The following is a 26,430-nucleotide window of genomic DNA, read 5'->3' on the forward strand; positions in this document are numbered from 1 at the left end:
ACAGAATTGATGTTTCCAGCGGGACATCACAGCATTGGACAACTCTGATTTAGGATTTACCTCATAGTGCCAGCCAAAGTAAAGCTTTTTTTTTTCAAGACAGTATTCCAGGAGAAAGAGAGAGAAGCGTGGTGTTCAACTGGACATGCCCACTTGTGAACATAACTGGAGGGTATGCATTAGTACAGGCAGTGATCTATTACGGGTACATGGAATACCCAAAGACTATAGTATTGGTTTTATAAACATTATATGTATCAGTATGGGCTAGGGATTTTATTCTAACCCCATGGAGGAGTTACAGGAGTTTCCTAGAGGAACAAAAATCACTGCGGGGTAATACAAATTCCTAGGCCAGTAGCCTCAATGCTTTGGGGGAAACTGTATATACTAGTGTAACCTGGTTTAAAAGACCTGACACACAAAGAAAGGAGAACTGTGTAAAGTGACCAGCCTGACACAGAGAGGGAGGTCACTCTCACTCAGTATAAGAACTGACATGCTGAGACCAACAGGGACAGACTTTGAACCCTGCCAGGGTCTCCAGGTGGGAGAGGGATGTCTGCCTGGTAAGCTAAGGCTTGCACGTAAACTGTTTATGGTTTTTAAGATAAGTTTTCTCTGTAATGCTTATGTTCTGAATAAATAATAGTTGCTTTGAAAAGCACTGGAAAACCCTGGTCACTGCCCCTGAGAGAACAGGACAGGAGATGCTGGACTTGCTAAGGTGATCACTGTGAATGGAATTGTAGACTAACTCCCTGGTCTACAGGCAGAGTGTTGCAGGACTCTGCCTGAGAAAGGTGACAGCTAGAGGCCTAAGACTTAAGTGGGATGCCCTCAGAGAGGCCACAAAGGGGTCAGAGGTGTAATTAACTCAGGAACTGTGACATAAGTCAGTCAGGTATATCAAGACCTAACAATCTTAGAATCTAAATCTAGGCTTTGACAGGATATATTATTTACACTATGATACATGATGGACTGGTTCACTGGATGACAGCCATACAGGATTATTGCTGATTGCTTTTTTTATCCCTCTTAGCTACTCATATGGTCTCCATTACTGTACTATTTGAGAGCCTCACAATATTTAATGTATTTATCCTCAACACCCCTAGGAGGTAGGGCGGTGCTATTACCTTCAATTCACAGATGGGGAACTGAGGCACAGAAAAACTAAGTGACTTTCTCAAGGTCACACAACAAGTCTGTAGTGGAACAGGGAATTGAATTCAAGTGTCCAAGTGCCATACTAGTGCCCTAAACACTGGACCATTCTGTCTTTCCCTAGCTCTACTAACTAGTCCCTGTGGGTCCCAATAAGAGTGTGTTACTATGCAGACTTCCCATCTGATTTCATCTTGGATGATGAAAAGAGGACAGTAGTTTATTTAAAGTCCAAACAGCAGGAGCCCAACTATCATTTTTAGAATCAAAGGGGTTTTCTAGTAAGAAATTTGTTTTCATCAATCTAATGTAATTAAGTATTTGATCCAAATCATTTCATAAGCTAAGTTAGAAAAGAAGCAGCCTAGTCACAGATATTACTAAAATCAGTTATAGTAGAATACGGGGTATTACTTTTAGTAAATGATGTGTATCTTCCATGTATCTTCCATTAATGAAACAGAAATATACCAAAACAAAAACAAAAGGAAAACCCCAAAACCCAAACCTGAAAATACAGTGCCAAACACAGTGGCATAAAGTGGAGGCATAAAGTGGCAATTCAACTTAGTGTACAGTGTTATCATGATTTAATAATAAAAGTTTCCTACATTTTGGCTATAAACAGAGCAGCTGTAGAAATTATTTTTGGTTTGTGATGTTAAAAATAAAGAAAAACAGAAACATACGGGATGCAGTTCCAATGTCTGATGTTGCCTACATGAATCCTCCCAATCTCTCATTGACCTGAAGCAATACCACTGCTCTTTTCCCAGCTAGCTGGGAACTCGAGGTTTCATATCCTGCATGCTTTAGTCTCTCCTCAGACAATCCTTGGGGCTCACTTTTCCACTCAAATGTTATAATTCTTTTATGAATTTCTCCTGACTGATGACATTAGAGTGCAGTGAAGGTTCTCATTTCCCTGATTAACCCCATAATATTAACACCTTGATGCAACATCCAATCTACTCTAATCTATACAGATATTTCTAATGCAACCATCACCATGGAACCTAAAAGAAAAAAACCTTCAATAAAACGTTTGCAGCCCAGAGAAAAAGCAGTGTTCTTTCAATATTCCATGGGAAAAAAATCTGATGAGTGATGCACAGCAGTGTTGTTTTAATTAATGTCAGTACAGTTTGCCTCCTTAGGGTGGGGCTTAAGGCTTGATGTCTCAGGGGGCCAATTACACGCTTCTTTGCTAAACCTGAACTCAGGTTGGGAAATGGAAAAGTCACATCACCATGTACTGGGTAGTTAGCAATGCTGAAAATTTAGCTTATTTAGTATGTGCTGGTGTCTCTAGTTCCAATCAGTGAAGGAACCACTTTAGCTATCCTTCGTTACAGAATCATAAAAGTGTAGGACTGGAAGGGACCTCAATAGGTGATCTAGTCCAGCCCCCGGCGCTCAAGGCAGGACTACGTAATAACTAGACCATTCCTGACAGGTGTTTGTCTAACCTGTTCTTAAAAACCCCCAATGATGGAGTTTCCGCAATCTGCTATGCAATTTTTTCCTGTGCTTAACTACCCTGATAACTATTAAACCCATTGCTTAACTACCCTGATAACAATTTAAACCCATTGATTCTTGTCCTATCCTCAGAGGTTAAAGAGAACAATTTTTTACCCTCCTCCTTGTGACAACCTTTTATATGTACTTGAAAACTGTTATCATGTCCTCCCTCAATCTTCTCTTCTCCAGACTAAACAAATCCAAGTTTTTCAATCTTCCCTCATAGGTCATGTTTTCTAGACCTTTAATCATTGTTGTTGCTCTCTTCTGGACTTTCTCCAATTTGTCCACATCTTTCCTGAAATGTGGCGCCCAGAACTGGACACAATACTCCAGTTGAGGCCTTATCAGTGTGGAGTAGAGCTGAATTACTTCTCGTGTCTTGCTTACAACAGCTCCTGCTGATAAATCACAGTATGATGTTTGCTTTTTTTTGCAACACAGTTAAACTGCTGACTCATATTTAGCTTATGATCCACTATGACTCCCAAATCCCTTTCCACAGTACTCCCTCCTAGGCAGCCATTGCCCATTTTGTATATGTGCAATTGATTGCTCCTTCTTAAGTGTAGCACTTTGCATTTGTCTTGATTGAAGTTAATCCTATTTACTTCAGACCATTTCTCCAATTTGTCCCGATCATTTTGAATTTTAATCCTATCCTCGAAAGCACTTGCAACCCCTCCCAGCTTGGTATCATCCACAAACTTTGTAAGTGTACTTTCTCTGCTATTATCTACATCATTTATGAAGATATTGAACAGAATTGGATCCAGGACCGATCTCTGCAGGAACCCACTCAATATACCCTTCCAGGTTGACTGTGAACCACTGATGATTACTCTCTGGGAATGGTTTTACAACCAGTTATGCACCCACCTTATAGTAGCTCCATCTAGGTTGCATTTCCCTAGTTTGTTTATGAGAAGGTCATGCAAGACAGTATCAAAAGCCTTACTAAAGTGAAGATATACCACATCCACAAGGCTTGCTTCCTGTCAAAGAAAGCTGTTGGGTTGGTTTGACATGATTTGTTCTTGACAAATCCATGTTGACTGTTACTTATCATCTTGATTGCTTGCTTATTTGTTCCATTATCTTTCCAGGGACTGAAGTTAAGCTGACTGGTCTGTAATTCCCTGGGTTGTCTTTATTCCCCTTTATATAAATTGGCACTATATTTTCCCTCTTCCAGTCCTCTGGAATCTCTCCACCCTCCCAAGAATTTTCAAAGATAAATGCTAATGGCTCGGATATTTCCTGAGTCAGCTCCTTGAATATTCTAGGATTTCATCAGGGCCTACCAACTCAAAGACAGCTAACTTGTCTAAATAATTTTTAACTTGTTCTTTCCCTATTTTAGCCTCAGATCCTACTTCATATTCCTGAGTGTTCACTATGTTAGACGTCTGATCTCTACTTACCTTTTTGGTTAAAACTGAAACAAGAAAGGCATTTACCACTTCCGCAATTTCCATATTTTATATTATTGTCTTTACCCGCTCATTGAGTAATGGGCCTACCTTGTCCTTGGTCTTCCTCTTGCTTCTAATGTATTTGTAGAATGTTTTCTTGTTACCCTTTATGTCTCTACTTAGTTTAATCTCGTTTGGTGCCTTGTCCTTTCTCATTTTATCCCTACATGCTTTTGTTCTTTGTAATTTGACCTAGTTTCCACTTTTTGTAGGACTCTTCTTTGAGTTTCAGATAATTGAAGATCTCCTGGTTAAGCCAGGGTGATCTCTTGCCATTTTTCCTATTTTTCCTATGCAGTGGGATAGTTTGCTTTTGTGTCCTTAATAATGTCTCTCTGAAAAACTACCAACTCTCTCAAACTGTTTTTCCCTTAGACTTGCTTCCCATGGGATCTTTCCTACCAACTCCCTGAATTTGCTCAAGTCTGCCTTCTTGAAATCCATTATCTTTATTCTGCTATCTTCCCTCCTACCAGCTGTTAGAATCATGAACTCTACCATCTCATGATCACTTTCACCCAAGCTGCCTTCCACTTGCAAAGTCTCAACCAGTTCCTCCCGATTTGTCATGGTAATAAGCATTTCAGTTAAAAGATTTCTCACTGTAATGAATTTGTATATGCATCTACTCTCGTAATAGCAGGCTTGTGTGACTCACCTATGAGAGAGTGTGGGTTTCATGGAGCTCATAGAGTTCATGGGGGGTTGCATGGGTAGCTTCCCAGGAGGATCGTTTTGCCGGCTTTTCTGGTGACGAAGCAGCAAGAGCCGTCCCAACTCCTCACACCACGACGAAAGCAGTGCTGTGCAAACAGAACAAAATGAAGGTGTACAACTTAATGAAGAGTGCAGCTGTGTTGAGATGCAGGATATTTTAACCACATTAGTCACTAACTGAATGGACATACACCAGTTCTGAAAACTTTCCCCATGAGCCACTACCATCATATGAAGAATATGTTGCTACACTAAAAGGGGAAAAACTATGGGAAGAAACAGAGATCATTGGTAGATAAGAAGAGAGGGGAGCAAGAGAAATCAAGATTTCTTTCTACAGTCTCCCACAACCCGTTCCACCTCTAATGTTAATAGGCAGTGGATGATAGTTTTAGTTCTGCTAGTTATTCTAGTTTGGATTTAGTTTATTATAGATAATCTCCACAATCTGCACAATCAGCATTTCTTAATATAGCCAGTCTTATATATGATTTATTGTGATGGCTGTTCTTTGCCTTCTTGCATAACTAAAATAGTATCATTCCGTACGATTGACAATACTGCAATTTCTTTGTATGAAATTTTATTGCAGAAGACACAGATTACAAAAGAAAAATCAGATGTTGGATTTAATTTGCAACATTATATTACCTACCCCAACTGTGAATGAGCTTACAAAACAGAGTGGCCATGATATTCAAATTTGGGTGCTTAAAGTTAGACACCTGGATCCATATTTGGGGCCTAATTCAGCAAAACACCTAAACATATTTGGGGCCTAATTCAGCAAAACACCAAACTTTAAGTATGTGAATATTCCTTTGGTCAATGGGACTACTCATATATTCACAGATCAGCACATGCTTACACACTTTGATAAATTGGGGCCTTAGGCACCTAAATAAGAGGCCTGATTTTCAGAGGCACTAAAATTCTGGCCTATGTTACAAAAAGCACACAATTTCTGATAAACAGAGCCTCTAGAAATGACAGTGAGCACAATCTGGCTCCATTGATTGCAGTGAAGCAGGATTTTATCCAGTATGTCTTCATAGAAAAGTGATTAAACCAAGGAGCTGCCCTTTTAAATTCCAATGTGATAACTAACTGTTGTGAAATGTAATTAAAGATCTTTTGTGCTAAGTGGTGGGTGAAGAATTCCAATAAGATACAGCTCAGACCAACTGCAAAATTTTGTGGTTGATACAAACAACTTTGTCAAACAGAAGGGTCTATTTTGTTCTTCCTTAAAAGAAGGTTTTGCAAATCTTCATGCCGATAAAAAATGGTCTTGAATGTCAATTAAAAGGTTTTAAAATGTAGATGTTTCCCTACAAACAACAATTTGTTGTGTATCCAAACAATTTGTTCTAGTGGGCAAGAACCAGAAAGCCAGTCTAAAATAAACATGCGGTATAAATAGTCAAAAGTAGATGAGGTTTAAAACATTATGTCAGGTTTACCAATGTAAGTGACACAGGTGAGGAGATGTCCAATACATGGATGTTTATTTTCACTTGTATGCTTTTTGTAATGGTGTGATACCATAATTACCCATCATTTAAAAGGGACCTCACCTTCTTCTTCCATTATACACTCAAAAGTGGTGTAATTGATAATTATCAGAACCAGTTTCAAAGGATGTAATTGGAAAGTTACACTGTGAAAAGTGTGAGAGTCTCAGATTTTGACAGGAACACAGAAAAATATGTCTCTATATAAAAACACTAGTAATTAAAAAAAAAAATCAACTGGCCATACCAGAGAAATATTTAATAAAACCAATTCTATTAAAGAAAAGTAAACACACATCGGGGTATTGAGGATGTAGTAATTTCTTTGTATTTACCACATGCAAGGTCAATAATGGTGCTTCGGGAGGTACTTTAGAGTCCTTCTATGACAAGAAGGGGATACTGCTTCTTTATATAACTAAATATGGTTACTCTGAAATTGTTAGCATCACATCTAGCCTATAAAAAGCATTCCCACTGAGCTCCGTGCCTAAATGTTCTAGCAAAGAGTGTCATTCTAAGCTGCTTCTCTATTAGCCAAGGAATCTGTCAACAAGCATTTGATCAAATTATACTCACCTTTTATCCCTGGCATGTCATTACTTATGTGCCAGTGACAAAGGGTCTTTCCCTTCCACCCCCTTTTCAAGCCGCCTGCAGCTAAAAATCACTGCCTAACATAGTTTCCTCATGCACACTATGGCTACTTGAGTTCTGAGAAAAATGAACAAAGTGTTCTGCCGAGCTGTAAATGCAGCCATGTCAGAATAATAGCGGATGCTGAGCACTTCCACAGCTGAGTGTAATTACTATGGTGTCGAATGGAAACCGTCCATCTTAAACGTGGCTTTGATGTGAGGAGGGAGCTGTTCCTAGTGCACACATATAAGTGCTTGACAAATAAAGATAAAAAGCAGCCGCCTAATGGATTTGAGGACATGAATCTGCAAACAAAGCCAGTACCTGCTTTGAAAAAACAGAGTTAACTCCTGGCCAAATAATTTGCAATGGAAATGAGATAACATCGCATTGAGTAGGGAGGGAAGGTAAGATATTAATGAGTTATTATTATTACTAATATCAAATGCACACATTTGTAAAGGTGAAATGTAAATGTCAGAGAATGGCCAGGCTTTTGAGATAAGGGAGACAGTTATATGCTACAAATTATCAGGAGATGACTTACATTTTTGGAAAGTAAGAATCGGAAGGTATAAAACATAACAAATGTACTCATCCCCATCTCACTGCTCATTACTGAGAGGTTTAACCTTTCCTCTCCTGGGACATTTCCCAGTCATGTACCATGTATAATAATAATTTGTGTTTGTGCATTGAATGAAAAGAGACCGGTTCAGAACTGTCTCAAAAAATGTCAAATCCACCATTATCTCCATCAAAGCGGGGTGGGGTGGGAGAGAGAAAACCCCTCTGGGTATGCCTACACTGCAATGTAAGCCCTGGGTAATTGGAACTTGAGGTAGCCGATCCTGGGTTTGTTAAGCTACGACTTGAGCATCTACATTCATTTGTATCCCTAGATTAGGAACTGCAGAACCCTTGGGTCCCTGCCTGAGGCTGCAGGATCTACATTGCATTATGCAGACCTGAATCCAACCACTCATATCCCAGACTCCCTAGCACTCTCCCAAAACGTGGTCACTCTAGCCTTGTGTTTGTGATGCAGTGTGGGAAAACTTTACTGTCCAGAGGATAAAAAATCAGCCAGTGGGGTTCTTTTGGTGGACTCCCAAATCATGAGTCCAGTAGGGTTGTGTCAACACTGCAAAGCAGTTGATCTTGAACTCTGGGTCCCGGCTTGACTCAGGTTCGGACCCTCCAACACCATGGGGTCCTTAGACCTGGGGTCCAAGCCTGAGGTTAGTGCAATGTTTGTGTAGACTGAAGAGGGGTTAGGCTTGAGCCCGAGTTCAAATCCTGGGCTTACATTGCTGTGTAGACATTCCCTCTGCGATTTTGCCATTGTCTGTCTGAAATGTTGCAACTTCTCCCATACCCCCCTCTTATATTGGTTTGCACTTAGTGTGGTGAGATGAAATGTGCCACACAAGCATCTGGTACAGCTGGATTCTGAAGAACATTACTTCCTTTGCCTATTCAAGTAAGATGAAAATGAATTTACAGATTACACTATTCATCTTTAGTGTACTTAGTTTCAGCTTTTTGTGCTGACAGTATTAGGCACATCTCAACTCATTTAAACTCAAAGCACGAGAAATTCAGCATCACTATAATGAACAGATAAAGAAGCAAGCACAAAGGACAGCTACAGATGGTGCCAACAGTCAGTCTCTCCCTCTCAGAGAACAGCCAAGCAGCTGCTTTTTCTCTCCCCACACCCTCTAATCCCTCCTCCTTGTAATACAGGAGCACAGATTTTGCAGATGGACCATCCACACTACCTCTCACAGCCTCTTTCTGCTGCAGTTTTATGATTGATTTAAATTGTGTTCCTATGCTGCATTGCTACAATGCCCCTTCAATATAATAATGTAGCTTGCTTGTTAAAATAAAAAGTCAACGTTTGCAAGGGTAGAACAGGAATTCTTTATACCTCCACATCCCCATCCCAAACCCAAATATAAAGGATATTCTGGTTAAAATACTAAAATTGACATTTTCCCACAATACTCAGTCACACGGGCTTTGCCAGGTCACACCAAAGCAGCATATACACGCAACCAAATGATGGGCTGACAGTTTTAGTGTATTCCCCATTTATTTTTCTTAAAGGGACATTCTCACAGTTGATTGGCACAATATTTGACCTACTTCTCTTTTGTAAAACCCATGTAATTCTTCATGTGATTATTTTATTTTAAGGATTTCAGTATTTTTATTAAAACAAATTAATGCTAGCTTGCTAAATTGGATGACAGGAGCAAACCAACACCAAAACCTATAGCAACAGGCCTGTATGTTTGTGAAATGGAGAAAAATGGAATCAGTAAAAAAAAAAAAAAGGGGGGGGGGGAGAGCGATTTCATTTACAAGCAGCCAAGGAGTTGTTGAAAAAATGAGAAAAATATATTTGAAAGTTAGGAAAGGTACTTTCAATGGTGTCAGCTCCTGCCATCTAGCCCTATTGTCTTACTTTCATTCTTCCAGGGGGACTTACAAATATAGTGCCACATGATGTGTTCACATGTGCATACCTGAAGGCAGAGTTTAACCCATATCCTCTCAATATTAAAATCACATCCTATTACATCCATTTTATAGCCTTTTGCATATTTAAGATCCAGTATTGCCAAACCCTCATATTTAAATGAGTTAAGCCTCAAAAAATCATGAAGAATAGTTTAAAAACATTATATATATGTGTGTGTGTACACACACACACACACACACACACATTCATATGGTGTTCTTTTAATTTCCTTCTGACTTTTAAGAGACACTTGAATAACATCTCTCTGCAGCCATGTGGGCTACAAACTTACTAAAACACTGAGATGTTTGTATAATCACTTGAGTCTAGAGTCTGGGGCTTTAAAGAAAAACACTCGATATCTCAAGACTTGCGATAAAAAAAAATCATGAGAGTTGGCAACATACCTTAATATTGCTCCTATCTTGTTAGGCCCCCTTTATACTGATATGTTGTCCACACAGTGCAACATTGTTTCCACCAAACATACTCCGGTGTATTTGATCAATGTATTGCATAATTATAAGTGTATCAATCATTGTCTTGAAATTAAAAACATGTTTTTCAAAAGTATTTTAATAAAATACTGATAACTATGATCTTAGAAAGTGCTATGCATGTTCATGTGGACCCAGGATGTAGCACAGTCATTGCAAGTGCCTATATATGTGCTGACATGACCAAAAAAGGGAATCCATTTTGAAAGACGGGTCACTAGGTGGTGCAGGAGAAATGGGAAAAGGAAGCAGCCTGTTTGGAAAGAACAGAGAAACTATTTGAGGAATGACAGAACAGGAAGGGCTCATGGGTAAAATGTATGCTTCTGCATCAGTGCTCAAAGGTTGAAAGACTAGTACAATTTAATTAGTAAAATGAGTTTAGTGGTCCTGGCTCAGCCCAGAGCGATCACCTGTTACACAGACAAGGGATGCTTGGGACTGAAGAATGCATCACTACCTGCCCTGAGGGCAGCCTTGGTTTAGGTCATTAACACAGAACAGATAAACAATGCTTCGGCTAATTAAAGATCCATAGTCTCCAGAAAAGCCAGACTTTTAAGAATGTAAAAGTAATTAATCCAAGATGGGGAAACCATGGATGAAACCCAGAATGCATATTCGGTTTTTAACACCTTGCTCCAAATGATCCGACTGTACTTCACATCATTCAAACCCCCAAAATAAAATGATGATGCATTTCAAAATATATAATCATGGTACTGAATAATGGATTCTGCCCATTATAATCCTTTTATGGGGGAGAGGTGTTGAGGGAGAAAAGAAGAGATCTTAAACAATCAATGCTATCTGATAGATTCACTAATGCATTTCATTAGCTTTATACATACAACCATCAATAGCTACAATCCTGGAACTGATTTAACTCGACGTATTGCAAAGTGCTGTAGTAAGCATCTACAATGAATGAATGAGCCAGTGGACTCCCTAGAAAGCAAAATACAGAGAAGCACTGTGCTAATCTATTTACCTATTATGATACCCTAGTATTAGTTACAGCTTATCACCTCAGTAAATCACCTCCTCTTGTTAGGGAACGTGCTTAAAGGTGCAGCAAACTGTTATTTATAGGCAGACACTATATTTACAGCTACAAAGGCAGGTGAGGAAGGGACAAGACAACTGCTCAGTAATTTCAATGCCTTCTGCTTCCCAGGAGACTGCTGTAGGAGCACAATAGGATTACTGTTTTCTTGCTGCAGTTAAGCTGCAGCAGATAGTTCAATAGGCAGCTTGGCAGACTCATATTTCTTACTCAGTGCAATGAAAATTGTGAAGAAATATCTGTTGAGCACCATCCCCCAGTTTTTGTTTTGTTTTTTAATCTCAGCAAGAAATGCAATAAGGTGCTAGGGCTTTTGTGGCAGATGCAGCGCCTTTCACAGATCTACACCAATAAATTACATGTAGCTTTTAAAGGCAAATTCACATTTTCTTTATGCAGAATTTTTTAGACCTTTTAGGTGGTGCTGTATCTTCTGCTGTACAAGCAGAGTCTGCAACACTCCTTTTGACAAATCATCCTGGCAGATAATTTGTGGCATTGGGAGAGAAAGAATATTGTGCTGGCTATTTATTTATTTCATTTCTATCCTCACAAGGGACAAATAGGATGCAGAAGATACAGTCACATATCTATCTATATGAATGCTAGATAGATTTCAAATCAATATTTAACTGTCACATACTAAACATAGATTGAAGTCTTCAGTCATGATTTTGGAATACAGCAAAATTGAGTGTTCTCTCTCTTACTTAAAAGGGTGGCAGGTTTTGGGGAGCTGGAGAAGAGAGGGGCAAGTCTGTGGCCCCAAACTACTCAATTCATTAATTAAAGACCTCTTCTTCCTGCTCACCACTACGGTCTGAAAATCACTTTCACTCACTTAACAAACCTGGCTAGGTTCAAACCAGGGACTCCAAGGTGAGAAGCTGTGTTTCCCATTATCAATACTCTGAGCTAGCAAAGTACCACAAAAGCATCTTCTGAGAAGCATTTTTGTTTATGCTAACAAGTGTTAGGAAAGGTGTTTAGGTGCTTATTGTCTAGCATATGGGAAATCTATGCTCTGTCATATTACTTTACACAGCTATTCAAAACAAAGATTTTGCATTTGAGCAAAGTTAAGTTTGAATTCCTTCTTGTTTTCTGTTTTTTCAGAATAATAATTTTACTTGAAATCTGTAACATTTCAGTTATGGAATAAACAGCTCCTTACAAAGATCAGTAAACTAAGCCACCCAACAAACACTTGGTGACTAAATTTTAAAGATGGAGAAACTACAGCATAGACAAGGTGGGAATTCCTCAAGGTCACATTGTTAGTGGCAGAATCAAGATGAGAACCCAGGAGTCCTGATTCCTAGGAGACCACACTCCCTCCTCTCAGTGGAAGGAAAAACCACACCAACGTTAGTTTTCTAACCCCATATTTTCAGTACTGGCCCTGGAACATGTTCATACAACAACCATAAATCATCTGTACACGCTTTCAAAAAGGGAGAAAAAAATATGAAAACCATGCAGCCAAAATTTATGGCACAAATGTATTTCCTAACTTAACATCATGCTGCCAGATTCCCGGAGAAGACCCAAAAGCTATTTTAAGAACTTTTGCTCTTGGGTTTTGCTTAAGGCTCAACTTAACTTGAATTTTACACTTTTACCTTGTGTGTAAAAAAAAAAAAAAAAAGTTTTATTATTCGATAGCTACAGAAAATATTTTTGAGCAGAGAAGAAGAATAAGATCATTTGGTCCTAGCCGATTTTACTAAAACTGTTAAAAAAAAAAAAATCAGTCTTGAAATCTGTCAGCTGTGGAGGTGGTTTTTTTGTGACATGGACACCTGACTGCTTGAACTGAGACCATCCACCCAGTTCACTGTGGACACCTGATTTGACCACATCCCAGTTTCCCCCTTGTCTTTCGTATGCATATAATTGCAGAAGACTATTTAGCCTGCAAGAGATTTGAAGTTAATCATAATCCTAATGATGCAAGGTAGCTAGAATGATGCAGAACATGTGTAAGGGATATATAGAACAGAAATGCCTTGATTGATTAATAACTACTGATTCCTTATGGCCCTTAAAAATTAGAAAAGCTATTCACCTCTGTTTATTCCTAAAACAAGATCCACCTAGGAAGAGAAGAAAGCGGCATCCATCACATGAGACACTTTGTCTAAGGACCCACAGATCAGCCAAAGTCAGGAGTTCTTCCTAAGAATAGAAACTAAAATGGCTAAATGAGAGTATCATTAATCACCTCGGCAGGAATCTCTCAGAATTTGCATATGTATAAAAGCTTTCTCTCTTCCAATCTAGCTAAAAAGTACTCCAGGTCTTTCATCCCAAATTAGAATCTGCATATTTGTTTGCCTTGTGAGTCGGATCAACATCCTTCTACATGTGGGAAATGTCTATTGTAAGTCCTAAATAAGGTGAACTGCTTATGTACTTGTCTTAATATAAGAATGGCCATGCTGGGTCAGACCAATGGTCCATATAGTTCAGTATCCGGTCTTCAAGAGTGGCCAATGCCAGTGCTTCATCTCCTGTTGTCCAGTCCCAACATCTGGCAGGCAGAGGTTTAGGGACACCCAGAGCATGGGGTTGCACCCCTGACCATATTGGCTAATAGCCAATGATGGACCTATCCCCCATGAACTTCCCTCATTTTTTTTTTGAACCCAGTTATAGTTTTGGCCTTCACAACATCCTCTGGCAACAAGCCTTCCAAATTTAGAAGATTATAAGGATTGTGTTGGTTATCACTGTAAATAATTGCATTGTAGAACTAATAGCAGAGGTGAAAGTAAGCCAGTACGTCCAGTACGCTGTGCCGGCAAGAGCCGGTATGCCGTGCCGGACTGGACCGGCTTCTCCGACGGTGATTTAAAGGGCCCAGGGCTCCAGCCACTGTGGGGAGCCCCAGGCCCTTTAAATCACTGCCGGTGTTCCAGCAGCCAGGCTCAGGCGGGGATTTAAAGGGCCCGGTGCTCCTGCAACTGCAGGGAGCCCCGGTCTCTTTAAATCACCGCCGGAGCCCTGCCGCCGCTACCCCGTAGTAGCAGGAGCACCGCCCGAGCCCGGCGGCAGGGCTCCGGCGGCGCTTTAAAGGACCCGGGGCTCCCTGCAACGGCAGGAGCACTGGCTTTAAATCACCGCGGGAGCCCTGCTGCCACTACCCCAGGGCGGCAGGGCTCCCGCGGTGATTTAAAGGGCCCAAAGCTCTGCAGTGGCCAGAGCCCCGGGCCCTTTAATTCGCCCCTGACCCCCAGGGGTCCCAGCCGCCTCTGCAGCTGGTAGCTCCGGGGTGATTTAAAGGCCCTGGGGCTCCCAGCCACAGGTCCTTTAAATCTTGAAAGGCCCCCACTCTTCTGGTTGAGGCCACGCCCCCGCTCAGGACTCCGGCGTACCGGTAAGTCCATTAAGTTACTTTCACCCCTGAGTTATAGGAATTGTCTGGCACTGGCACAAGGAAAAATAAATGTTAAAAGATATAAATGAAGCTATAAACTTTGGGATATTAAGATAAAAGGAGGGATCCCAACTGATAGTAACGGCTAATAATGAAATACAATCCTTGAAATAGATCAGACTTAAAAAGCCTCCGATAAGAAAAGGATTGAAGAAATCTGTTATACACTATCACCATCTACTGGATACCAATGGAAGCTGCAAAGAAACTGAAAACTCTAAAATCTGATCACTCTCTTGGCATGTTTCCAGTAGCAATGGGGGGTGGGGGAGGCTGTGTGTGGAGGAGTCCCTCCTACAAGACCTGAAACTAGGTTATATAAACTGAAGTCACCATGTGCTCAAGAGAGTTGACTGGGAACAATGCCTGTGGGAAAGGCCCCTTCCCCCATCCCAGGGTGAACAGGATAAGAAGGTGAGATTTCATTTCAAAGACTACTGGCTCCTCTCCTTTTTAATATAAATAACTAAACGTTATCTTGCTGAGTCTACGCTCTCTAGTGATACCTCAAGTAACCATATTTTAGATTTTAACTCCTTTATAAGTCCAAGCAAATTGGCCTAAGAAATACTGAAAACAATAACTTTAAGCAATTTGTTTTAATATTCTAAACTTGTCCCTTTGGGATTAATCTAGTCAAAGAGACACAACCGTATGCTTCAAAGCTCCTTAAAGACAGGTATACCCATGGAAGTGTGATAAATGTATTAGGTACTAAAGAACTGGGAACTCATGATCATATGTACATGTAATAAGAAATCTTGGTAATTTGCATTGTTTCTTGATATAACTGCTGAGCCTCAACTCTAGTCTGTGATAATTGCTCTCAAACCTGTATTTGTGCATGTAGTACACACGGTTGCATTTACTGTTGATTGTATATTAATGCGGTTCTGGGTGAATTAATAAATTGTTGGTTGGTTAAGAAGAAACAAGTGTCCTGATTTGAGAAATACTGTTCAAGTTAAAAGTTGACCTGAAAACCCCCCAGCATAAAAACTAGTAAGACTAACCACCCCCTAGACTCAATAAAAAAGTGTCATCCTCTTGGATTCCATTATGTATTGCCAAACCGATTTTGCTAGATTTCAGCTTTAAAAATCTAAATGACATCTTGGCAAATTCATAAATGGACCCCCTTTCATGCTTACACATGCATGCACGGTGTTTATCTACTGCAATTAAACAGCTGCTGTGTTTCACCTCTAAGGTGGCTGCATTATACTGGTGGGGTATTGAAAATGGAATATATGATTTGTTATATATTCCAAAGCTTATTTTCCACAAATATGGCAAAGAAAATAAAGCTATTATATTTTCTATTTAAGCCTAAGTTTTCAAACCTGGGAACTAAAATAAGGAACCAAAAACCTAAATACACACAAACAGATTTTCATGGGTACTTAGTGAGCACACACAAGCCTGAATGAAATCATTGGGAGCTACAGATACTCAGCACTTTGGAATATCAAACAGCTATTATATAGGAGCCTAACTTTAGACAGCCTGATCTGGAAAAAGTTGGTCTTTGTCTTCAGTGGAACACGTATTTTTCCTCCCTGAGTTACAACAGGTTGTATGGGGAAATGGAAGAGAGGAGAAAAGAATGATCACTTAAGGACCAGGTGATTCAATTTTGTTATGCACATCCAGAGAAGAAGCCAGTGACAATCACAGCCCATTCTAATTTTTTACAATACCCTTTATTTCCTGCCTTTGAAAATAAAAAGATGGGGAAGGCTATTCTGCAATCATCTGATAGTTGGAACATTTACAAAACGAGCCATCGATCTGAATTCTTGTGGAGGGCATCTGGCCCTGTATCGCTACAGAAGAACACTATAATTTCAGTCCTGAACAGTGCTAAAAGATAATGCTATCACTACCCCTACCATCTATAAATAACAGCTGCACTGGATTCAACAGGGTCACGTGGAAAAGCTGACTAAAGATATATGTATGTGTGTGGGAGCACGCATTTGGAAACCAAGCTTTAGTGTTCCAAATTTAGCTCTGGTCCATTCACTCCCTCTGGTCTCCAGAGAAGTACCGTTATTTATTTATTTTCCAATCCAGCTCTTCCCTAGGAAGCTGCTGGGTAGGATATTAACCGGGTATTGTGTAAAATCATATCATGTGCTGCTGTGCACACAGACCGCTCAGAAAGGCGGACAAGAATCAATTCCTGAGGCAGCTCTGTTAACCCTCCCGCCCCTCTAATTGACACAGTATCTCAACCACTGAAAAGGCGAATGGGCCCGAGAGATGCAGATGAAGGAAAGGAGTGGCTGGCATAAAAGAGCAAGCACGCACAAGACAGCACAGAATGGAGGCCACACAGTAAAACAGTTTTGCGGTCTTGTACTGAACTGCAGTGTGTCTGCCCCCTCCCTCCTATGAATATTTCAGAAGCAGGATTAGGACAATGCAGAAATGAATAAAATCTGAATGAGTCAAGAAATCAGATCTTAAGACCAATTTCATATGGCAAAACTAGCTGTAGAAATGCAGAAGAACCAAATGATTTTATCTGCTTTGACTGCTTAAGTAATTCTACAGTATTAGTAACAAAGGTAGATAGGAAAGCATTTTGGACAAGTGATACCCGACTCCTCAGGGTTTCTCTTTGAAAATGTTTGGAATAGAAGCTGACATGGCCAATATAGAATGAAAAAAAATGTTTTGTTTATCAATCTGTAATAACCCCAAGTCGTTATCAGGAGGTAGATTTTGATCTTTGGAAGCAAAATCTGGGGGGGAAAAAACAAAAACAAAAACAAAAGGATGTTCCCAAGGCTTCAGTTCTGTTATTTCTACAGAGCTGTTGTTGTGTGTGGAGGTGTGGGGTTTTTTTTGTTTTGTTTTTTTAAATATAAACACAGACAACCTTTCTGATATCTTATTCTGCAAAAAATCAACAGCTCACATCACTACTGATCATTTTATTGGAATAGAAACTAAATATGTGAGACAATTCCATGGCATCCGGAGAAAAGGAAACAGAGAGGACATCACAACACCAAGTATCACTACATGACAATTTGGAGGATGCTATCCAAGAACATAAGATGGTGAATAACAGGTCCAGTTTCTTCTTGATCAGCACAATTCTGGATTTGATCCTGCTCCTAGTGAAGTCAGTGGGAGTTCTGCAATTGACTTCAATGGTAGCAGGACCAAGTCTTCTGTTACCTCTGTACAATGCCTACAGTTCTGATCCTTCTATGGGAATATACAGTCAGATGTCATGTTGCAAAAGGCATTTCTATTCTTCAGATTAGAGAAAACTATAATCTGCTGGTCTGACATTTTTAAACTTTAGTGATAAGATCATATAAGTTATGGAAAAAATGACTGAAATGGGGGTGGGAAAAGAAGAGAAAAGAGAACAGAAGGTAAGAGCTCTCTAAAAGTGGAGAAATACAGATTTTCACCAGTGTTTGGAGATAGCACTCCAGTGAAGTTATCAACTGTCTACAGACTGTTGTCAGCATACATGGTCCTTTGCAAATACAAAAGACTTGGTCCCTATTCTGTGGAACTTGAAACAAACACAATACATGGGATAATAGTTCAAAACAAGATGGCTTGGACAAGGAATTTTCAAAGAGTCTAATGCAGGAAAGTTTCCTGGGGCGGTGGTGGTGGTGGAGTTATAAAAGGATTGAAAGGGAAGAGGGCTTTGGAGACAGGAAGTGGAAAACTCTTCCAAAGGTAAGAGTCAGCTTTGAAAGGAGTGAAACTGGAGAAAGAAATGAAGAAAGCCCTAAAGAGCAGAGAGGAAAATAAGGAATGAGAGTAGTAGGAAAGTAAAGTAGATACTATAGGCACTGGTGGAATGTTAAAGGTGAATGAAGGATGTGTAACTAAACCTGTTGAAGTAATAAGAAATTAAAAGATTTTCCCCAACGTTGGGGTTTGCATTTTGTTTTGACAACTAGATAGAGAGAGCAGGGACAGGTGTTCCTACCTGGTAGAGTGGGCTCTGCCTCAGGAGACCTAGACACCATTTGACCCTCCCCTCTTCACTGTTTAAAGACAGAGCTGATTAGGCTCAATTGAGATATGTCCTCTTCTGAACCATTCATCTAAGCAGATATGTTTCCTTACTCATGGAATAGAGGCCAGTAGTAAATATTAAATCGGCCAAAATGCAGCCATTGAGATAATAAAGGCACAAACCCAATTGTGTGCTCATCTTTTACAACCTAAACACATCTATAACATGAACCTGAAGTTTGGAGCTCCCAAATGTCTGGAATAATGCCCAAAAGCTGGATACTGCAGCCATTTGCAAAAGAAAGTCGGACAAACCGCTTCAAATATCTTGTGATTGACCTGGGGAAAGTGTTGCGCAATAGAATTACTCCTGCTCTTATTCCAGATGATCTGTTCATTTTCAAAATAGCCAAGAATACACTAAACACAGGCAATCTGCCCACGCTCCCATATTGGTGTAGTCCCATTAAAAGAGAAGAGCAGGGTTGACACCTAGATTCTTCTTGATGATGACATCAGGAACATGTATCTGCACATGTACAAGCATCTATTATGGGGTCGGCAACCTTTCAGAAGTGATGTGCTGAGTCTTCATTTATTCACTCTGATTTAAGGTTTTGTGTGCCAGTAATACATTTTAACGTTTTTAGAAGGTCTCTTTCTATAAGTCTATAATATATAACTAAACTATTGTATGTAAAGTAAATAAGGTTTTTAAAATGTTTAAGAAGCTTCATTTAAAATTAAATTAAAATGCAGAGCCCCCTGGACCGGTGGCCAGGACCCGGGCAGTGTGAGTGCCACTGAAAATCAGCTCGTGTGCCGCCTTCGGCACACATGCCATAGGTTGCCTACCCTTGATCTATTACATGTGGGTGGAATGGGATCAATGCAGAATACCAGCTGAAGTTCAAGTGCCTGCCATCCAAAGTCTAAGAATTAAAATGAGAAAAGCTGCTATTATGGTACAGTCACTGTGGTTTAAGTGTTGCAATGGCCAGAAGACTAGTATCATAATTACCTTCCTGCACAACATACCTTCTCTCCCTGAGTCTTCTGAGTCATATCTGCTCATGCTACTGACAAAAGCCTTGCAGGGTCAAAACCATCAAGGAAGAAAAAGATACATTTTGTGCTCTCTCCTGCATTATCAACAAAATTATCAACTAAGTTCTAGCTGCAAAATCTTTATTGCTAGAAATGACAGAAGAAGCAGAAGGAACATCTTGATTTCAGGTTCCAGTGTGACTTTGCCGGACTGGACAGCTGGGAAAAAATAACCTCTGACTTGTAAACAAGGGACAATTGATGTGGAAGATACTGAGGACAATAAGGTGCCCATCTAACTCCTTTTTAAGATGATCAACACTTCAGCAAGGCCGTGACAGTGTCCACTTCAACTTTTGCACACCACTCATTGTAGTGGGACCAGAATCCAAACTGGGGCTCTTGGTATTACCATAATAAAATTATTAAATATCAATAATAATGTGGAATATTTTCAAAATAGGAAAAATATCAGGATTAAGAGGGCCGTATTCAATTATGCTAATACTCAGCATCTCTCTTTTATTGTTCTGTAATATTTATACTGCAGCAGCGTCCCAAATTAGGTACTTTCCAAACAGAGGAATGCACAGTGCCTCTGTCAAAGAGCATGTAGTCCAACAGATATACATGTACATAAAACACTTTTAATCTTTAAGTCACCTGATGAACACTCGCTAAGCTGCACCTAACCTGTGAAGCATGCATCATCCTAATTTTACAAAGGGAGAAACTGAGGCAGCAAGGTTATCCCTTAGGAAAATGGCCAGAGGGCTGTGCTGTAGGGCCTAGTTTATTTCATGGGGGGTATGGTGAGAACCCCATAGTGGACACAGCATCAGAAGAAACGAGATCTGTGGCTGCTGAGTGGTGGTTCTGGAGCAGGACTCCTGCCTACAATCTGTTTGGTCACATTCTGCTGACAGGAACCATGCTGTCTCCCTAGTTGGGTAAGAGTGGACATGAGGGGTACAAGGGAGAGCTAGAGCTTGGCCATGCATAAGGGGAGGAATCTTCAAATTTCTATAGCAGGGCCATGGAAAGATGGGAGGGAACTCTGCTGGAGGATGAATATGCTTCAAACTCAGTATCTCAGAGTCATTTACTGAGGACAAGCATACTTGACCATAGCATCCTAAAAGGCAGACATTGCTTAAATCAGCATCAGAGCTGGAATAAAGACTCAAACTCCTTTGAGGTCTGTGCTGAGATCACTAGATCACACTAAATTGTTGTTAATGTCTTGCACTATCACTGGGAGAGATCCTCAGCTGATTGAAATGGGCGTAGCATCATCAACTTCAATGCCATTTCATTTGACTCCAATGGAGTTATCCAGCTGAGGATTTGGCCCCTCTGTTTCTTTTGGGCAATTTAAAATATATGGACTAATAATTATATGGGATAAAAGAGAAAGATATCGAAGAAACTGAACCTTGCATAGCACAATGAGTTCTGCAAAGGCAGATGGAAGAGTCACAAATGTAATATTTCTATTTCATAAAGGAATAATTGTAAAAATGTTCCTAGTATGATGAGCACACCAATGAAGACTTGTAAAGAAATAAAGGCTGGGACACTAATCTTCCTTAATGGGTGGGATTCTAGGAATACCCTGAAATTAATGGAGGTTAGTTCATGTTCTTGGTATAATGTAGAGACTTAGTTATACATTTTGATCAACACCAATAAAGATCAAAGGCTATTCTGGTTTTAGCCCTAGAAAGTAAGTCAGGTACATTTTAAAAAAGGAGTAGAGGCTGAGGAACAGGATCTAGCAATCAACAATATAAAATGAAATAGGCTAGGCCACTGAAATATACATGAAAGGCAGCACCTCAGGAGGCCTGGACTTAAAGCTTTCATAAAGTACAGAATAAGCTTATGCTATTAAAGTCTGGAATAAACTAATATAGAAAAGTAGGATATGTTTAAGGAAGCATTAGAATGGCAGCAGCGTAAATTCATCCCAGTAAACTCTAGGAATAAAAAAGGATAGCAGGACACAACATGGCTAAGCCAAGATGGACCGTATGTAAGTTAAAAGGAATGCATAGAAAAGGTACAAAGGACTTGGTATAAGGGAAGACTGTAAGAATTATATGGTCTACAGCCCGCAAACTGGAGATGACATGATGAAATAAAATTAATATTCTAAATAAGAGAACATCTTAACTAACTAAATGTTCCTCAAGAACAGACAATAGACGAATCGTGATTTTTTTTTTTTTAGAAAAGAACTGGCCCTTTGAGGACTAAGATGAGGAAGAAACTGAAGATATGAAGAATAGTCATTAAGCAAGAACAGTGACTCTCTTTATAAATGGAGAACACTTGCCTAAGTCAAGGGTAAGGTGTTTAGGCAAGGAGATGAGAAACTATTATAACAAGAGCTGATAGAGCAATTAACAAACAAAGCTGGAAGTTTTTAAAACTGATAAAACTTAATGTTATAGCGCTGACGTTGCACACAGCAGTCTACAAGACATGGGATCACTACTAGAGAAATTTTTGCTCATATGGGAAGCTATAATGAATCAGCCAATTGGTTCAATAAGCCCAGTTTTCTTCATCGATAAGTGGCCAAACTTGATGCTTCACAGGAACGAGAAAATATTTCCAACACGTTTACTTATTCAGTTGTATTTTCCAGGAATTTCCAACTCCTGTGGTGCACAGTTGAAGCCCAGACAAATGAGTTTTAATTATAATTTTCTATGCACACAGAACTTGAAATATAACTGGTCACAAAATCAGGTAAGTTAAACCTAAATTCTAAATAGAGTCTTGAAATATATTAACAATTCCTTTTTAAGTGGATCATGCAGCAGTTGCTTCTAGAATTATTTTCATCAGTGAATGAATTTTATCAATTTAATTGTAGTCCTGTTTGATGATGTACTGGAATCTTTTTGATCTACTAGAGTTTATATATTCCATCCAGGCAAAAACCAGATAAATAAAAAGTGCTACTATAACTACAAAAATGCACAAGTGATCTACCAGATAACCAGAAGTGAGTGGTGAAAAGAAATCACTCTAAGTAAGTGAAAGGACTAAATTAGAAATCTGCTTAGCTCTTTGGAGCAGGGAGTGTGTCTTTGCCTGTGTTTTCATGCTTAGCACAATGGGGTTGTTCAGCTGGTGTTGTTTAGCATGAACACTAAACAAAGAATAAGTAACAGTGGTAAATGTTATAATCTCAGGAAAGCAGTGTATCTGTGACGGCATTTGTTATAGTAGAGAAATTACAGTGATAAGGAATGAGTGTGGATCCTTAACTTGCTATCAGCTAAAAGATATGGGGATCTTGCATAAATTATGACAGTTCACAATGCAGTCTACATTGCTACAGAAAACTTGTAAAATCCAATGGTGCCCTGAATGAGCTCACAAACTACACCATGGCATGCTGAATACTGTCTGAAGCCTTACATAAGTCAGTATTTAACTCTTAAGATCACAAAAAGGTGAAAAATTAAAATCAAAAGCAAGTCAAAAGTGGCAAGGGGAACAAGACGCAAGCCACAAACAGTTTAAGCAGGAAGGAGCCGACAGAACGCATCAAGTGCATCAGTTCTGAGAGCCAGTACCATTCTTCTACGTGAAACCATGTGGCTGCTGGCTACAGAAGTTTGGCATTTGACTGCAATTAACTTACTGTCCTGAGTCAAAACAAGCTGTGCTGTATATATAAATAAATGGTTTGGCTGTTGGCAACAAAAGGAGAATACATATTAAAGTTTCAAAAGAACATTCATTAATTGGGAGGCAAAGCAAGTAATGAGAAACAATCTAGTCAGCTACAGGAGAACTTTAGATAATTATGTCACCTAGCTCAGATGGTACATGCAATCGGAGAAGGTAAATATATATCTGGGAACTATATGCCAAAAGAGAAGACAGGTCAGTGGACAAAGCACTAACAAGAAATGACCTGTAAGCACAGTGGGTAAAAGCATGATTTCCATGTGCTTAAAACAAGCATATTGTGACAAAGCACAAGTAACAGAAGGGCAATGTTTGGTTTATGCTTGCAAGGATATCGTCACACCTAAGGGCTAAAAATATACTTAAATCAAAGCTTAGATTTTGCAAACACTGATACCACTTGCTTGGGAAACTTTCCTTTTTACCCCTACCAAGGAGGAATGTTCAAGCCCTGCAGCAGGAGTTCATTACTACGCTGTATAAAAAACTCCTTAGACATTCAGTTCCCCAGGACACTTGATTAGCATGTTAGACACTTTGAGGCAATGTAACAATTAGGAAAACAGCTCAAATATTTCAGAAGAGAAATGCTGCTATTGCTTCTAGAGTTGTTTCTCAGTGAAAAGAAATGAGTTAGGTGAACTAAATAGTTCTGCTTTCTACTACTGAAGATAATAAATGTGATCTAGGCAAACATTTTATATTGCAAAACCTGCTTCCCAAACAAATTGGGAGACACTGCCCAATTAGAACCTGTAAGCAAACAAGATTTCTATATAGCTCGTTCACAAAATATGAAAGAGTCACCAAAAGGGGCCGTTGAAGCACCAATAGTGTCAATCAGTTCATGAGACCTACAGTAGATGTGTTTCTATTCAAACTATCCTTCCCCTCCAAAACCTTCTACCCTTGCCACTTCCTCTCCCCCAGACTCCCAATCCCAGATTCCCCTCCTTGTCCCTCTTTACTCCTTTTCCTTCCCCCAGTCCGGCTTTTGTCCCCGTTGTGTCCAAATCAAGTGGCTTCCTCCTGCATGCTGCCTGAGTGCCAGCAGGGGGAGTTTTGAGACCACAGAAGAGACAAGCTCCCTGCTCTCAGTTGTGGTTGGTACCTGTCCCCTGGCCCAGAGCAGCAGGGACCGTTCAGCTCTGTCTGGGTAGCCCTGGCACAGGAAGGAGCATGCTCTGTCACTCTGTGGGGATGGCACATACAAAGTCCTGTTACACACAGGAGCTGTGAAGGAATGGAGCAGGCAAAGGGCTTGTCTACAATGGCACTTTACAGTGCTGCAACTTTCTCGCTCAGCGCTGTAACGTGCCAGTACAGACAGTGCACCAGCACTGGGAGCCGTGCTCCCAACGCTGGTAGCTACGCCCCTCGTGGAGGTGGTTTTTTTAAGAGCTCTCTCCCAGCGCTCTGCCGCGACTACACAAGCCACGTTAAAGCGCTGCCGCGGCAGCACTTTAACATTGCCAGTGTGAACAAGCCCTAAGTCACTCTGTGGGGATGAGTCATGCGTTGCCTGGTTAACACTAGGAGTTGGGAGAGGCTTGACATGCTCAAGTGTGGCCAGAATCTTTGGAGATTTAGCTGCTGAAATCGAAGTAGTTGCTACTGAGCCTCTGCAAAATGCATTCTTTCAAAGGCTTATGATTAGCCAAATTTGGGGAGATTTTCAAGGGGATGGCCAAATGCACATACCTCTCACAAAGGCCACCTCCTGCCAAATTTCAAGTCCCTGATTCAAAGCATGGGGTGTTAGAGCTGTTCCAAAAAAAAAAAAAAAGTCACCAGTTTTTGTTTTTTAACAAAACAATGTATTTTTGTCCTAGCTTTGTTCACAGAAATGGCTGGACCATTTTGGCTGAAATTCATATATAAGCCTGATGTAGACACTGATCATATAAAATTTCAACCCAAATGGTTAAAGTTTGGCAAAATTATAAGAAACTGAAATTAGGGTCTAATAATAGGCAGTGACAGTCTACCTTAACAACAGGCAGGGCCTACCAGCTCTACCTGCAAAATAAATACATTAATTGAATGCTCAGATTTTACCATTGCACCATGTAAGACTAAAATGATGCAGATGATCTTTTGTCAAGAGCTTTAAACCAAAGAAAGCTTGATGAAATTTCCCTCTGTAACGGCTAATGTCATTTGGGTATTAAAATGCAGCCTAAAGCGTATGGCATAAAGCACTGATGCAGCTTACAATATGATGATTTATTTTGGTCAGGTCAGCCTTTTCCTGCCTACATGAAAAAACTGGCAATGAAAAGTGTATAGGAAGAACACACACACACAGGATTTAGTTTCCTAAGCAACACACACACATGCAGGATTTAGTTTCCTAAGCAATGACACTCTTCTACTATAGGGTGATTTTTTAACAAGGTGAAGTTATTATTCCAAAAAAACATTCAAATATGTTCTTTCTAGACTCATTCCCCCCACCTTTCCCCGCACTGGTGAAATGGAGAATAACCTGAATTCAGGTAGTCTAAAAGCCCCATTTTTCTTCCAGGCTATGACATTTAGTACCACTATCAGCCACCCTCAAGGGTGCCAGAGTCACTGAACTTTTTCTTAATGTGAATTTAGTGGCTCATGAAAGGTTCTGGAGTGACAAACTTGGGAGACTAAGGCCCTCTATTTAACCAGAGAAAAGTTACAACACAGAGAACACACATGAGCTTTTCCACACAGCCCACCAATATCCCCCTTACCTAGAAGAACACTGCATTTTGGGAGATGCCCATTTAATCACTGGTCTCTTTATTGAGACTACAACATGAGTGCCAACTGTAACGGTAATTTAGGAGGTGCAGACACCTGTTCACTAGCAACTGGAGTGAGATAAATGGCTATTTGAAAGAAAGCATCAAATCGCTGTCAGAGGTCAACTACTTGAATTAACTCTCTCCTTTATGAGAGAAGGGAGAGAAACTTCAAATTGCTTGGTGGGGTTTTGTTTTTTGATCAGGAGCTCAGATGCTCCAGAGAAGAGTGGATATAAGTAACAAGATAGATTAGAGATCTTAAAGTTACAGATAATGATGTTAAAGGTGTCTTTTTTTCTTGTAGAACAGCTCATTC

The 26,430-nt window shown here is 40.0% G+C and overlaps 1 protein-coding gene across 13 annotated transcripts in view; it reads right to left on the reverse strand.

The window, feature by feature from the left end:
• LOC112112062 (zinc finger MIZ domain-containing protein 1) overlaps window positions 1–26,430 on the reverse strand; it is a 504,548-nt gene that overhangs the window by 58,742 nt on the left and 419,376 nt on the right. For all 13 annotated transcript variants that reach the window (XM_024207775.2, XM_024207776.2, XM_024207786.2 and 10 more), the window contains one exon: window positions 4,828–4,972. In XM_024207775.2, coding sequence (XP_024063543.1) covers window positions 4,828–4,972 — 145 coding nt within the window. The remainder of the gene's footprint in view (window positions 1–4,827; window positions 4,973–26,430) is intronic.

This window comes from Terrapene carolina, unplaced genomic scaffold, assembly GCF_002925995.2.
Source record: "Terrapene carolina triunguis isolate 2854851 unplaced genomic scaffold, T_m_triunguis-2.0 Scaffold148, whole genome shotgun sequence".
Classification (NCBI taxonomy): domain Eukaryota; kingdom Metazoa; phylum Chordata; order Testudines; family Emydidae; genus Terrapene; species Terrapene triunguis.